Consider the following 15,222-nt stretch of genomic DNA (forward strand, 5'->3'; position numbering starts at 1 on the left):
GGCAGGTTGACTACCCTGAGAAGATGGGGTCCTTACTCAATGCTGGTGACCACCAAGAACTTGGATTCTAGAGCCCTGTGCCTTGCTACTTTTATAGATGGAAGGTGATGGCAAACTGGTGTTATTTGGTATTTTCTTATCTGGAGGTACAAGGAAAGATATGTCTGAATGAGCAAGAACAGTACTCTCCAAACAGTACTTGGAGACACTCATTTCTTTGACATGCTTACCAGAAGCGGCAGGGAGCTTACACCTGCTAAGTTGTGTGATCATAGACTATACAATGTTTTAGTTTCTCCTTAGAAATCTTCAATTAGAGCCAAGTACTACAACATGTTCTGTGTGCCCCAGTGTCTCCCTGTGCTTTATTTGTCTCCAGTGCTTGCAAGCACAGGGTGTACTGCATGGGCAGCAACTGCTCCCTAGTACATGGTGCAGCTCACGTGCACTTCTTGCACAAGAGTCTCATTGGCAGCATGACCTGTGTGGCCATACCAGTGGGGAAGTGTGGGGATTGTTCATGGGTGTTTTTGAATCCCCCAGTGCAATTGAGCATCATGCTTCATAGCTACCTCCCTGCTTTTCGGTGCACTCATAAACTTCCTTGTTCCACATGAGAAACCTTCTGATCTTCTTCTCTATTCTTATCTTGTGCCAGTATGTAAGCAGAGTAATTCATTTGGCTCAGCTGTGGCTTTCCAACAGACTTAATGGTGGTGGGGGAAAGGCAGACACATCAGAAGGCAGCTGTGTAAAACTGAAATTTTAAGCTTTCTTGTAAGGACTTGAGCTCATCTGCATCTTCCCCAGCATTTATGAGGGTAAGAGTTAGACTCCATGGGTTGAATTGCTTTCTGGAGAAAGGTTTACAGTGGGAGCTTGAACTAAGAAAGATGATGTTACAATGTTGTGCTTTATTTTGTTTTTAGTAAATAAAGGCTTCAGTGCCTACATTGCTTTCCTCATGGGAGAGGGAGTAGAGTCCCTCTGGGACAAACACTGATGTACATCTTACTTTCTCTTTAAATTCATCTAATGTGAGTATGGATCTGACTTCACTTGCGTTGCTACAATGCAGAGGAAGATATTAAAAAACAAAACAAACAAACAAAAAAATCCAACAAAAAATCCAACAAAGGTAAAGCAGAGAAAACTCATGGGGTATTTAAAACAAGGAGCAGTGTGGAAAAGAGTAATTCCTGCTGACTACAGGCATGTAATGTGAATATGTTTAAGTATTGCACTATACCATTTTTAAAGGAGCTGTTTCTTTTTGATGGAAATAATACTACTAAATCAGATCTCTCCTTTGTGTTGTGCCTGTCATTTTCTTTAGCCAGTAGAAACCTGCCTTTCTGGTTTAATGAAGCCACAGTGCTAACATGTAGAGCAAGATGTTATGACTCATTTGAACAATTCTTTGTTCTCTCTTGCAAGCATTGCTGATGAAATTTTCAAACATGCTTGGGTTTACCCCCTCAGAATGCAAGCCTGTTGCAAGTCTGAGCTTAATACAAGTTGGATTATGTAGTTTTTGTAGTGCCTTATGCTGTGAATGAAATCCTCAGTACTGGGAAAACATGAGATGAAGGCAGGTGAGGATAGGATGAGGGGCAGGGAATGGCCCTTCCCTCTGCAGTCTTCTGGCTCAGAGCTGCCTGCACAGCACGTGACAGGATATGAAAGGCATTGCTTGGAAGGGCTGTGAAGGTAGTGGCACCTGGCATGGTTGGCTGAGAACAGCCAACATCTTCTTGCCACAGATGTGGGGAATTGCCTGCTGCTACAATTGGGACAATTCTGCTCAGTGTTTTGCCTCAGCTGTATTGCCTGTTTCTGCAGGTACTACAGCCCTGGGAATGATAACTGAGCTGTGTGCAGGGAACAAATTAACACGCATTTGCATTCTCTCTCAGCCAAGAAATTGAAGTAAAATGTATGAAAAAAAGGTTTTTATACATTCATCTCTGAACAGAAAGAAGGGAGTCCTTAATTTCAGCTAAATCAGGTGTGAAACTTGTGTGATTTTCAGGGACAACAGCTAGTGCTTAGCCAGCACAGGAGTAGAACTGTCCGAAGACTAACAGAATTCATGGTGTACCTAAGCTGACTGAAAAACTGCCAGCCAAGAAGGCTAGCTGAATCCTGAATTGTGTAATTGTGTCGAATTGAACAACTTTGACTACTATAACCACAGAATCACAAAATATCAGGGGTTGGAAGGGACCTTGAAAGATCATCTATTCCAATCCCCCAAGTTCTGTGTTATTTTAGTGTCTTTGATTGCTTCCAGGAGTGTGCCTTGTTATTGTAACATGCCTGACTAGAAAATTTTTGCCACTGGATTACTGTCTTTTAGGTCTGCTAATAAAACGAATTGTTGAAGTGGTTTGATTCTTGATGAAGGTTCATGCTTGCTTTATGTTGTTCTTAGAACCAAGTTCAGTTTGTTGTTAAGGAATCTGTTAATAAAACTATTGCATTGCTGTGCTTTCTTGAACATTCTGAAAGTGTTTAGAGAGTATATATTTATCTTTGTTATGCCTTTTCCTAAATTATTTTCTGTTTTGTGGATAATTAAGTCTCACACCGCATGCTGAAGTTGTATCTGATTCTAGTTGCTTGGAAGGATACATTGCAACAGAAGTATGCATTGCCATTGCTGTCTTAGATTGTGATTGATCATCTGAAAATTTGTATTGACCTTGCCTATGTGACTAGGCACAGATACTCACCAAGTGCACCTGCTGAAAAGGAACGAATGTGTCTTCCTTGTTATTTTGTGCTTGAAAGTTCACTAGCAAAGATTGTCAGTGTGGGCATTTTCTTGTCCTTATAGTTAATATTTGCCATTTTATTTTCTAAATTATTTGTTCATAGGCTAAAAAGTAAAACAATACAAAACAGTATTTCACAGTCTCCACTTCCTGCTTTGTCTCTCTTGTGTTTTTATTACAATCTAGAGGATTAAAGAGGATGCAAATTGGTTTATGAAATCTACTGTGAATTGGTTATTGGCATTGTGTTTTTCAGCTGTATTTGTCAAGCAGTTAGCCAAAGACTAATTATGAGTTATTTCCATACTTTCATGTAGAATTTAGGACTGTGCTAGTGAAAGGATTGAACTGATTCTGAGAAGTGGTCAGTCTGTGTCATTATTTTCATCTTCGTTACATATTAGTTGTGTTGGCTGCCAGGCGAAGCAACAAATAAGAGGCTTTCAGGTGGAAGTGAACTCACTATATTACGTTATCAACAGTAGAACGCTGTATTTAGTGTTGTCCCCAAAACTGTTTGCTAATGCTGGTATAGATCTTCAAGTTAATTAATATTCAAGAAAACAGTGGTGTTGTTTCAATTCAAGGTATAGGATTGATCCTACTTCTATCAAAAACAACATAAATGAAAACACATGTGGTGTAATCTGCTTTATAAGCAGCAGTAACAGAGTAGCTAATTATGCATGGCTGTAACTCTTAAGGATAATTTAGCTTCCTGATCTTCACTGTCAAATTATGCATGACAGGCCCATATTTGAAGGAAGTATATGATTTTAGAAATGACATATGTCATGAGGATTAGAATTTTGATCAGAGAATGGAAATTTGCAAGAAAAAAAGAACATCATATGATGCATGTACTCCTAAGTGGTTTGTTGTTGTTGTTCATTATATATTTTCTATCTGTTCCCCTGCCAGCTACCTGAATGCTTACAGAATGCTGGCTTAAACATGTACCAGAACAAAGTAGTTCTGCATATCTGAAATTTTGATAAAAGGCACGGGGAACTTCCTCCTGTTCTTAGACAAAGCTGACAATGCATGAATGCCACTGCACGTAGCTGACAACAGCAGAGCATCTTTGTGAAAAGGCTCTGTAAATTCTTTCCCACAGAAGTCAACGAAAGGGTCGGTTGTCCTGGGCTACGTATTTCGTCACTTAAACCTAGTGGAGATAGATTACTTTGGACTGCGCTACTGTGACCGAAATCATCAAACGGTGAGTAAAAGACAAGCCAAATGGAATTTTCCATTTGTAAAATTTACTGTTTGTGATGTGTGCCTATAGACTATTCGATTGTATTTTCACTGACATTCACTTGTTTCCTGTTTTAGTTTTCTAGTAGTAGTTTCTTTTTATTTGCTTGCACTAGAATGGCTATTAGTAGGAATAGAATCATACACTAAATTCTGCATAACATTGGAAACAAAAGGAAGAAAGCATAAATAGTATAAATTGTGATATGAAAGTAGGATTTTGTTTGTTTTAATGCTTTGCTCTGAAGCCAGTGCTTAGTGGAGGATGCTTCCCTGGTTGTGAGTTCTCTGTGAGATGGATCATCGTCAGCTTGCTCTTGCTTTGTCTGTGGCTTTTGTGCCTAGGAGAGAGGATCTCCAAGTATGTCGTAGATTAATTCACTTGGGCTTATTGCTGAGCAGCTGTTTTGGAGTGTGGCCCTTTGCCATGGATGTATTATATCCAAACATGTCCTTTGTGTTTGCCAGTGGAGCTCCAGAAGTTAAGAAACTGATCATGACCTCAGGACTCTCCTTGGATTGGCTGTGTCCTCAAGCCCATGCTCTGAGGAAGGAGTTCCTCTTGAGAAGGACCCACCAGACATGGAGAGCTGTTTTCAGCAGATTATGGTTCTTAGCAGGCAAGAAAATCAAAACTAATCTGGGATGTTTTGGTCAAAGCAGGCTGTGGCATGGGGCAATGCCACCTGGTATCACCTCCCAGAATGGCCTACAAAGCATTTCGGCAGAGTTGTTGAAATGACTAAATTTAATTTGCCATATTATTCATTTTAGCTGAAATAGAGATGTAGATACCAAAGCCAGTACAGTATTAGGAAAAGAATACTGAATACTGTTCAGATACATGGCAGCTGTTCTTGATAAATCTTTATTTCTGTGCCACAGCTTAGATGTTTGTAAATTCAGTTCCTTGATAAGCTTCTAGCTACATTTCATTCAGTGGGGAAAAAGTCAGACTGAGCTGTGAACCTAAAAGTGTTTTTGATTTCCTGAAGAAATTAAGGTATTGTTATAGAGCAGATAGCTTCTTTTAAAAAAAGGTTTTTTGCTCTCTGAAGTGCTTTTTTTTTTTTTTTTTTTCCTGCAGAGACAAATGAAATAGAAATGGCTATTACTGGGATCATTTCCAGAAGCATGCATTCTGTGTATTTAATGTTATTCAGAGTATTATGAAGATCAGAGAAGATTACATCTCTTCTGTGAAAGATTTAATGCACAAATGCACATTTTAGGATGCATCTAGCTAATAGAACAGCTAGTTTGATTGTGTGATATCAGTGCATTTTGTATTATGATAGTGTGCATGAGCTGTAAGGCATAACCCCTTAACTCATGCTCCTCAAATCGGAATACAGCCTTTTTTTTTTTTGCCATTTTCTGCTAAATCGTTTATGGAGCAAATCATCTTGGGTGAGATCACACGGCACGTGTGTGGTGTCCAGGGATTCAGGCCCAGCCAGCATGGGTTCATGAAAGGCAGGTCATGCTTGACGAACCACATCTCCTTCTATGACTGGGTGACCAGACTAGTAGATGAGGGAAGGGCTGTCGATGTAGTCCACCTAGACTTCAGTAAAGTCTTTGACATGGTCTCTCACAGTATTCTCCTGGGGAAACTGGCTGCCCGTGGCCTGGACAGATATACCCTTCTTTGGATAAGGATCTGGCTAGAGGGCCATGCCCAGTGGGTAGTGCTTAATGGAGTTAAGTCCAGCTGGTGACCTGTTTCAAGTGGTGTCCCCCAGGGGTTGGTACTGGGGACCATCTTATTTATATCTTTATTGATGACCTAGATGAAGGGATTGAGTGTACCCTCAGTAAGATTGCAGGTGGCACCAAGTTGGGAGGTGGTGTCGATCTGCCTGAGAGTAGGGAGGCCCTGCAGAGGGATCTAGATAAGCTGGATCACTGGGTTGAGTGGAATGGGATGAGGTTCAACAAGGCCAAGTGCACTTGGGTCACAATAACCCCATGCAGTACTATAGGCTTGGGGATGAGTGGCTGGATGACTGTGAAGAGGAAAGGGACCTGGGGGTGTTGGCTGATGCTCAGCTAACATGAGCCGACAGTGTGCCCAGGTGGCCAAGAGGGCCAATGGCGTCCTAGTCTGTATGAGAAATAGTGTGGCCAGCAGGAGCAGGGAGGTAATCATCCCCCTGTACTCAGCTCTGGTAAGGCTGCACCTCGAGTACTGTGTTCAGTTTTGGGCCCCTCACTGCAAGAAAGACATTGAGGCCCTGGAACGTGTCCAGAGGAGGGCAACAAAGCTGGGGAGGGGTCTGGACCACAAGTCTTATGAGGACTGGCTGAGGGAGCTGGGATAGTTTAGTCTGGAGAAGAGGAGGCTCAGAGGAGACCTCATTTCACTTTACAACTTCCTGAAGGGAGGTTGTGATGAGGAGGGGTTTGGCCTCTTCTCCCAGGCAACAAACAGGACCCGAGGAAATGGCCAGAAGTTGTACCCGAGGAGGTTTAGGTTAGACATTAGGAGAAACTTCTTCTCTCAGAGGGTGGTCAGGCACTGGAATGGTCTGCCCAGGGAGGCGGTGGAGTCGCTGTCCCTGGCAGTGTTCAGAAGGTGTCTGGATGAGGAGCTATGAGACATGGTTTACTAGCTTGTGGTAGCAAGGGTAATGGGAGAACAGTTGGACTAGATGATCTTGTAGGCCCTTTCCAATCTGTGTTTCTATGATTCTGTGATTCTATGATCATGCTCTAACCGTGTCAACCTAACAGTAGCTTTGCCCTGATTTTTTGGCCAGCTCCCCATCAGGAAGCTAAAAGATTAGCTTGTTAATTAGTTCTAAAACTACACCTCTGAGTTAGTATCAGGCTGAAAAATGTGTTTGAGTTTTGGCCACCTATTAAGACATTGCTCATTGTGGGAATATTTTATTATTTACCCTCTGAGTTTTTTTTTTTTTTTGTGATACTAAATATTTAACTGAATGATGGATGAATTAGAGTGAATAAAGCTATGAATTTTAAAGAATATGACCCAGTTACAAAACATGTATTTATGCATTTTATTAAGGGTTTGAAATAACTTATTTGGTCATTTTCCCCATTATTTTTGCATGCTTCTGCACTTCCAGGTGGTCTTTTAAGTGCTGTGTTGGTGAGCTACTTCTTAGGTGGGTGGTATCATAATTATTTTAGTAGTACCAGGGGCTCTAGCGAGGGAACAAGGTTTCACTGTGCTGTGTAGTGTAAGAATGCAGGACACAAAATTGACCTATCCCTGAACACTTAACACAGTAATTAGCAAGTGAGGAAATACGTGATGGCAAAAAAACTGATTGATGGAACTGGATGACTCTAGAAGGGTCATGAGCAGTGGATAAAGCTAAAGTTGGATGACACTGTTGCTAGGGTAGTGTTACACTCATTTCTCTTTATTGGCATTCTAGGCTACCCTAAACTTTTCAAGTTAAGAGAATGGTATATAATTTGCAAAATAAATTCATGAATGTTTGGAATTGACAGAATACTATATCCAAGAAATGCTTAAGCTGTGTCTACTTGTGCTCTGAGTAAGAAAGAAGTATCTTGTAACGATTAATAAATACGTTGTATTCAGTAATTTATATTAAATCATATAAAACTGTGTCAGAACGAACAGATGTCTTGAGCTAATGCTGTAGGTTGTCGGTAGTGTTTCCTAACCTCTTCTGCTACTGCGTTTGTGGCATTCCCAGTGCGCCTCAGGGCAGGTAGTTGGGCTAATTGCTGCTTTGGCAGGAGGCCAGTATTTTCCTGAGGCACTTAGAAAAGAATGGAAATGGCAGTTTTTATGCATATCTCAGGAAAAGCTGAGCAGCGTTTGATGAGGTAAAGGGTACTTTTGAGTCCCCAAACCATTTTCTTGTCAAATCATAAAAGGATGTGGAGAAGTCATGCTTCTAGAGCTTCTTTCACAGAAGAGAAGATTTTGTATTTACCTTAATGCAGAAAAGTAGGCATCCACAAACATTTTAAATGCCTGTTGATAGTATTTTGTTTTCTTCCAGAAGCCTGGCTGCAATTTACGGTCTGACATTCATCAGACTGCCACCATCCAGCCCTAGCTGAACCCTCACACTCAACCCTCTTAATCCAAAGCTGCAATGCAAATACCTTTCTTGTCTTCTCCAGTATAACTCTAATCTGAGCTGTTATATTCACAGTGTGCAGGATACTAACGTTCTCGTATGGCTTCAAGCAAAGAAATACAAATACAGAAAGCAGTAACACTGTGTTAACTCAGCATCATATCCAAGCTGATTTCCCCTGCCCCAGTTAGTTGAGTACAGTGTTATGCTAACCTGCATGTCCTGATCCAAGATCTGGAACAAACATGAGATAGCAGTGCTGTATGTTTGTACCAGTGTTGTAGATGTCTACTATAGATGTATTTTATTTGTAGCTCTGAAACTGACCTTTCTACTTTCTTGAGCTGTGTGCTGCTGTCAGACCAGCTGAGGCAAAGCTGAGCGCAGCAAACAGCCATGAACTCGCCCCTGCTGTGCCAGCCTCACAAACTGAAGGGTTTCCAGATCCATCCTACATGATTAATAAAGTAATTACAAATAAAATAAACAAAGTAATTGCAGTATGCTTTGGTTGCCAAGCTGTTATTCCAGATTGGAAAGGATAACAGTGAACAGACTATATCTAACTTAACTGTAGGAAAAAGGCACACAATTTTAATAAAACATTTGTTTACAATTGAAAATGCCTGTTTTGTAGGACATTACTGTCACATCATGTAGTCTATATTTTGATCTCAAGGGCTTAGAAAAACAGGCGTACTGTGACGAGCTCATTGTGTTTCTGTGTGGCTTTGACATATGCCCATAAAGTTGATGCGCTAAATTATACAGAAGGGAAGAGACTAGGGCTTGTAAATGTAGGCTGCATAGCAGTTAAAAGAAAATAGAAACAGATAATATTGATTAGAAATTAATGATTGTAGAAGATATGTAGTAGCTTGAAACAATCTAGACAAAGCTGATGGTTAGCTGAGCTCAAGGCAGTTGAGTTTACGGAGTGAGCTTATAAAGTGCAGCGGGATCAATGTGGAACTCGCACTGGTATTGATCTAATACTAAGCATAGTCAGAATAATTTCAGTTTCTAATGGAAAAGACAAGTGTTCCACACTTTGTATTTTGTATGTAGGAATTGCCTAATGAGTTATAAATTTTGTATTTTATAAGGGAACACTTTCAGTTTTCAGACTTACTAGTGAGATTACCCAGATGTTTTCAGTTTACCAACTTGTGGTTACATGCACAGAACATTTGCAGAAAAAACTGATGGAATAATTCTGATAGTTAGTGTTGCCTTAAATTATGGAACAATCTTGATAATTTCAGATTATAATGAAAGAGATCTGTTTTTGTTTTTTAAAATGTGAACAAAAATGACTGTTATGTGTGACATAAGTACAGCTTGGTAAGAATATAATAGACAGTGCAAGATGTAGTCTGAGGTAGATATATTTATCTCCAGCAGACATTTCATTGATTGATACCACAGCAAACATTTCAGCCTAGTTAATATTTTGTTTCGAACATGTTGGTGGAATTTGACCCGGCTTTAACCCTCTACAGATTCAAGAAATAAAGACCGTAGATTCATGAAAAAAATGTTTGCACCCATTTAAAAAGGACTAATTATGAATTACTGCATTGTGCGTGGATACGATACTCCTTAGACCTTTTCTCAGTTTGGAATATTTGTGTGGAGGCCAGAGTGTAAGCTGTCTGCCAAAAAGACAAGAAAAAAAAAATAGGGCTTCAGATTGGAGCTAGTTTGGCATTCACAGATGTGGAGTTTGTTGTCAACTCCTGCTGTGCAAGTGTGTCGGGTTTTTTTATCCGTTTCTCTATGCACTTTAACACACGAGCTCTAAACTGTGCCCAGCACTATTTTTGTGTATATGCAAACCTCTAACATGTATCTAATACACGTTATTACGTATGCATGTGTATGTGTATGTAGAGTACTCTGTTGTAGGGGTTTTTGATTTTTTCAACGTTCTCATCCTTATTCTCTCATGTAGGCTTGGAAAATGCCTTTTCATTACCCCTGAAATTCCATTCATCTTTGGCTTACAAATGAAAAGTTAGAAATCTGCATTGTCCCACCACCATTCAGGAAAATGTTGGCAGCCTTTAAAATAATGAGTAGCTACACAGCGATTCTAAGTATGGCTTTCTGGCATTACCGGAGATACGACAGGATAGATTAGATTCTTGCCTCTTCCCCACTGCTTTCTGTTCTAGCAGTAAACTCATCTGAGTCGAGCTGCTTAACCTCACCTAATACAGCACATGGATCTAGAGGGCCATAGCTTCCTCACAAGAGCTTTTTTACTTATGCCAGCTAATTCTGTGCTTCCCTAGCATGGGTAGCAGCAACCTGTCTCACCATGATGAGGCCTCAAGATGCAATCCTCCTGCTGAGTTAGTCTGGAGGAAGGAAAGGAAGTGATTGGCAATATGAGCTACCAGATTTGTTTCCTCTCTGCTCTTCATATTCCTTCTGCATCTGAATTTTTGAGGTTTTCCTCTGAATTCCATAACAAAGAATATAATTCATGTTGCAAATCAAGTGCAGCATGGTGAGAATTAAGATATTTAATTAAGTTGCAACTTTGAATTGGTTTTATTTCCTGCTCATGTCCATGCAGTCCATACAAACAGCAGTTGTGTAGCTGAATTCTGTCTTATCACAGCCAGTGTGCCAGATGGTATGCTGAGGCAGTGGAGTTCAGATTATGGGGACAACCAGAAATCTGTAACTGTTCTGTGCTTTACTTGAGATCTTGAGTGATGAGCCATAAATACATTTTTTTCATGAGTTACTTTTCATAAGTTACTTATCTGTGCAAGTAAAGCTAAACTACAAAGACATTTGTAAGCCAATGCATCTTGAGGCTGATTTCAGTTCACTTGTGGGAAACTTTTAATGAAGGAGTTACTCTGTCATATTTTTATCTGATTCTGAAACAGGATAGTTTTAGTCTCGCAATGTAATGTAAGGTTGTCAGTGATAAGGAGGCTAGCTTTACAATGTGTTTTTCATACTGTGATGACAGTTTTGGGAAGAGGGATGTTCTGTGGTCAGAATGTGCACTGCAGACCTCTTTTGTATTTTTTTCTATCTGTTGACTTTGAAATCTCTTTATCAGCCTGTTGTGCTAGCTCAGATAATTTCTGGTAAGGATTTCCAATACGATATTTGAACATGTGTGACAAGTTTTTCTTTCCATCCCACTTTCTTTTGAGATTAAGAAGGTTTCTGTTGAAATAGTTAGTGGATGTAGTCAATGCATGTATTGAGTGCTTTTCCCTTCAAAATTGAATGTTGAACATTTGAAGTGTTAGCTTCTCAAACCGTATCTTTGTGAAGCTGTCACTCTCGACTGCTGAGCAAATCTGTAGGGATAAGAATTGAATGTAAGATCTCCCTCGCTTGTGAAATACCACCCTAATTATTTTGTTTTGAAATTCAGCTTGATAAATGAGCGAATGATGGTTTTTACAATTTCAGTTTATGGTGGTTCTTTAGAAACATTCCTGGGTTTGTAATGGCAACATTTTTTTCCATTAAACCGAGAACAAAGCATACAGGTGTTTTTGTTACAGATAGATGAGCAGCTAGTGGAAGTAGTTTGTGCAATTAGTTCCTTGAAATTTTCCACTCAAATCCTTTGTAGCATTTTTCCTTGTCCTCCTTATGTTACTCCTTCTGACGGATAAATTCTATAGTCCAAAGAGTTCTCTATGTAGAAAGATTCTTTTAATTAATCGTTTAATTCTTATCCTTTAGTTAGGTCAGGCGGCAGGTAAGGTGTTGTAGTAGGAATAAGCAAGTAAGGAATTGCTTATAAACAACTAAATAAAATCTGCTGTAATTTGCTTTTCTAACAGCTGTGATCTGCAGCCTTTCTGTTTCTGGTATTTGAGAAGGTATGCCAGTCCTTGCTGGTCCAAAAAGTTTGTGTGAGGGAAGAGGAAAGAAAAAAGTGATGACAAGAATAGTCTTGGCTTCTGCACTTTTTTCCAGTAACTGAATCGTAGAAATGCCAAGCTGAGAAATAAATAGGTGACTGAAGTTATTACAAGAGCAGAACGTTCATCATGCTGATGCTGTGTAAAGCTACAAGAAGTCTGCAGATGCTCTGCTGTACTGTGACAACAAAGATTTTAGTACAGGTTTGATAAAGTTGAGTCAGAGTAATCACTGAGAATTTATATTTCTGTTGCTCAAATGGTGTGGGAACCCTTGTAACAGTTCATCCCTCTGTGGCATGCTTAACGTACCTTGATCACCTCAAATGCAACTGCTGTAAGCCTTCTGGTGGATGGGGCTCTGTGCCTTCCCGCGTGGGTGCCAATTTCCAGTGATCCCCTTCACCTGCTACTGGAAGCCTTTTCTGAACGTGAAAACTAATTTTTCTTTGCTTCTGGTCAAGCCTATATATCTTCACATCCTATGGACTTGAAGAAAAATTGATTACTACATTGTTACAGTAATTTCTTAGTGGTTGTAGGAGTGCTGTCATACCTGTCATTTCCCCTACAATCCTTAGTTTTTCAGTAATCAAACATAGCACTTTCTTTCTTTCCTTGTAGGCTTTATCTTACATGCCTTGCTGTTATTTCAGAATTACTCTGCTTAGGTTTATCCCCTACAGAGAAAATGGCAGGGTTGTGAGTAAGTATACTAGCTGCAATAGATAAGGTAGACATAAAAATTATGCTTTGTGGTATTTCCGTAGAGCCAGCTCGGTCAGGAGCCTGAGATGTGGTGCCTCTTACCAAAAGATTTCCTTTCAGAAAGACTGCTACCCCTGAAGAAGATGCATAGCATTAGACTTGTACAGACAAATGTGTTTCTTTTACCAGAAATGGCTGTACTGGTACACATCTGTCACTGAGAGGCTGAAGTGTGTCAGACAGGCACTCTGTAAACTTCTGTAAACTTTTGCATTCTTGTAATCTTGGCTGAGTTTCTATATCCTGATGAGAAAATAAATAGTCTTGCACTGATTTTCTAGGGAAAAATATCAATATATGAATAGATGTAGAACTGCAATGATTTTGTATTAACTTTCTGTGCTAAGTGACTAATTTTCGTAATTATCTGTCTTACAGTACTGGCTGGATCCTGCAAAGACCCTTGCTGAGCATAAGGAGTTGATAAACAGTACGTATTTAATCTGAACTTAAAGAAGTTATCTGAAGTTGAAGTAACAGAAGCAATATTCCGGGCAATTTATAGCCTGTACAATGTTTGTATTTTAGACAGATTGGTAGTTCTTGAGATATTTTATTACTACAGTTTGTAGTTACATCAGAATTCCACACGTAGATTGAACATGCTGTCATTTAACAATAATTTCTGTAATTAATGTCCAAAGATTTCTTTGTAATTAAATTTTACTTTAGAATATAATAAATGGTACCATTTATCATTTGCTTAATTTTGTAGTAGCTCTATGCTTCTACCATACCATAACTTAAAAAGTCTCGATTTTTTTCTTCTAAAAATGAAAATACTGCCTCTTACTGATAATACAGTGTCTACCCCTGCTGCCACTATTTAGTAAACCCATATGTGAGATCTGGTAATTATATTGTAATTAATTAATATAATAAGACTTCTATTTTAACAAGAAATCGGAGGACTTCTATTAAAAAAAAAAGCGGAGCACGCATAGAATAAATGTGGCTGTAAGAATCTCAGTACTGAGTTAACTGCCTTTCTGAAATGAAACATTTTCAAAACGTGAATTAGAAAATCTTTTCCAAATGTGTGTCAACTAAAGCAGCACGTAATTTAGGTGCCTCCATATGATGTTTGAAAGTATAGAAGTGATACCTAGTAATATTAGTTATGTCAGCGAATCACATTTCATGCAGAATTAACATTCTTCAGACTGTTTTCATATACAAAAAAAGTATCTAAATATCAAATTTGAGCAGTAAAAAAATCTTGGAGAAATAGTGAGATAGCAAATAAATCTAAACTTAAATTTTCAAACTATCACAAGCTGCAAGTAGGCAGGCAGGATGAGAATAAATAAGCAGTAGACTGGAAAAATAATAATAAAAATACTTAACCTTCTTTTTTTTTCCCCCCTCATGGGTAACAGGTATAGTTGTCTGAAGGTAGTCAAGTGATTTTTTTTGTTGGCTTTAAGTTTTGTGAAATATGAAGATATACTGACTAATAGCCATTTTGTCATCAACTTCTAACAATTCATAATAACTACAAGTTCATAACAGTCAGTTTTTACACCCATCTATTTTTCCTGCAGCTGGACCACCGTACACTCTGTATTTTGGCATTAAATTCTATGCAGAGGACCCATGTAAACTTAAAGAAGAAATAACAAGGTAGAGTATTCAGATGAAAATATGTTTTTGTTGTTTTTTAGGATAGCAGTGTGTTCAGATGCATATTGTAGTCTGACAGGGTTGCTTTTTGCATAAACATTAGGGACATCTTTCCTTGAACACGTATAGAAAGAGGGTTATGACTGGCCTCACAGCGGTCAATATGGACAGCTGTTTGAAAGATCAGGATGAAAAGGTGCATCAGAAAACAGTACATCAGAAAACAGAGAGGCCTAGTGTGACATTGACAAATCTGTATGTGTATTGTGCTGTAGTGAAACTTAGAGTTTAATTGGGTATCTGAATACAAATACAGGGAATATTCTTCTTTATTCTTATAGTTTAAATTCCAGAACTACTTTTTAAGGGGATCTCTCTCAGTCCTTATAAAAATATGTGAAGGACACTGAAGAAGATCTGTGTGCTTTTGATTTTAGCTAAGCTCAGCCTCTACAAAATATGATGCAGTAATGCATACATGCAGACACACATTTGCCTGAATTCTCACACAGGATTTTCTGTTTGCCTTTTTTGTGAAAGATCTTAGAAAATTAGACTCAGGTTCAAAAATTACTCAGGTAGGTGGACAGAATTAGTGTGCTGACTTGGATTAACATTTCTTTTAATGTCCTAGGTGTATAACACAGGAGAACTCATTAGAATACATGAGTTTTAGTTTTTCTTAATCAGAGGTGGCAGTCGTTGCAGCATGGGCTGAATCATTTCCTTGTATGAGGATGAGAATTTTTTTTTTCCAAAATGCCACTGTAGGAACGGAGTTCTCCCATATAACGG

General features: G+C 39.0%; 1 protein-coding gene across 3 annotated transcripts in view; it reads left to right on the forward strand.

Moving 5' to 3' along the window:
* EPB41L4A (erythrocyte membrane protein band 4.1 like 4A) overlaps positions 1–15,222 on the forward strand; it is a 127,286-nt gene that overhangs the window by 44,577 nt on the left and 67,487 nt on the right. For all 3 annotated transcript variants that reach the window (XM_413976.8, XM_040655713.2, XM_040655714.2), the window contains exons 2-4: positions 3,895–3,999; positions 13,183–13,234; positions 14,349–14,427. In XM_413976.8, the coding sequence (XP_413976.4) occupies positions 3,895–3,999; positions 13,183–13,234; positions 14,349–14,427 (236 nt within the window). The remainder of the gene's footprint in view (positions 1–3,894; positions 4,000–13,182; positions 13,235–14,348; positions 14,428–15,222) is intronic.

The sequence above is a fragment of the Gallus gallus genome, chromosome Z (genome assembly GCF_016699485.2).
Source record: "Gallus gallus isolate bGalGal1 chromosome Z, bGalGal1.mat.broiler.GRCg7b, whole genome shotgun sequence".
Taxonomy (NCBI): Eukaryota; Metazoa; Chordata; class Aves; order Galliformes; family Phasianidae; genus Gallus; species Gallus gallus.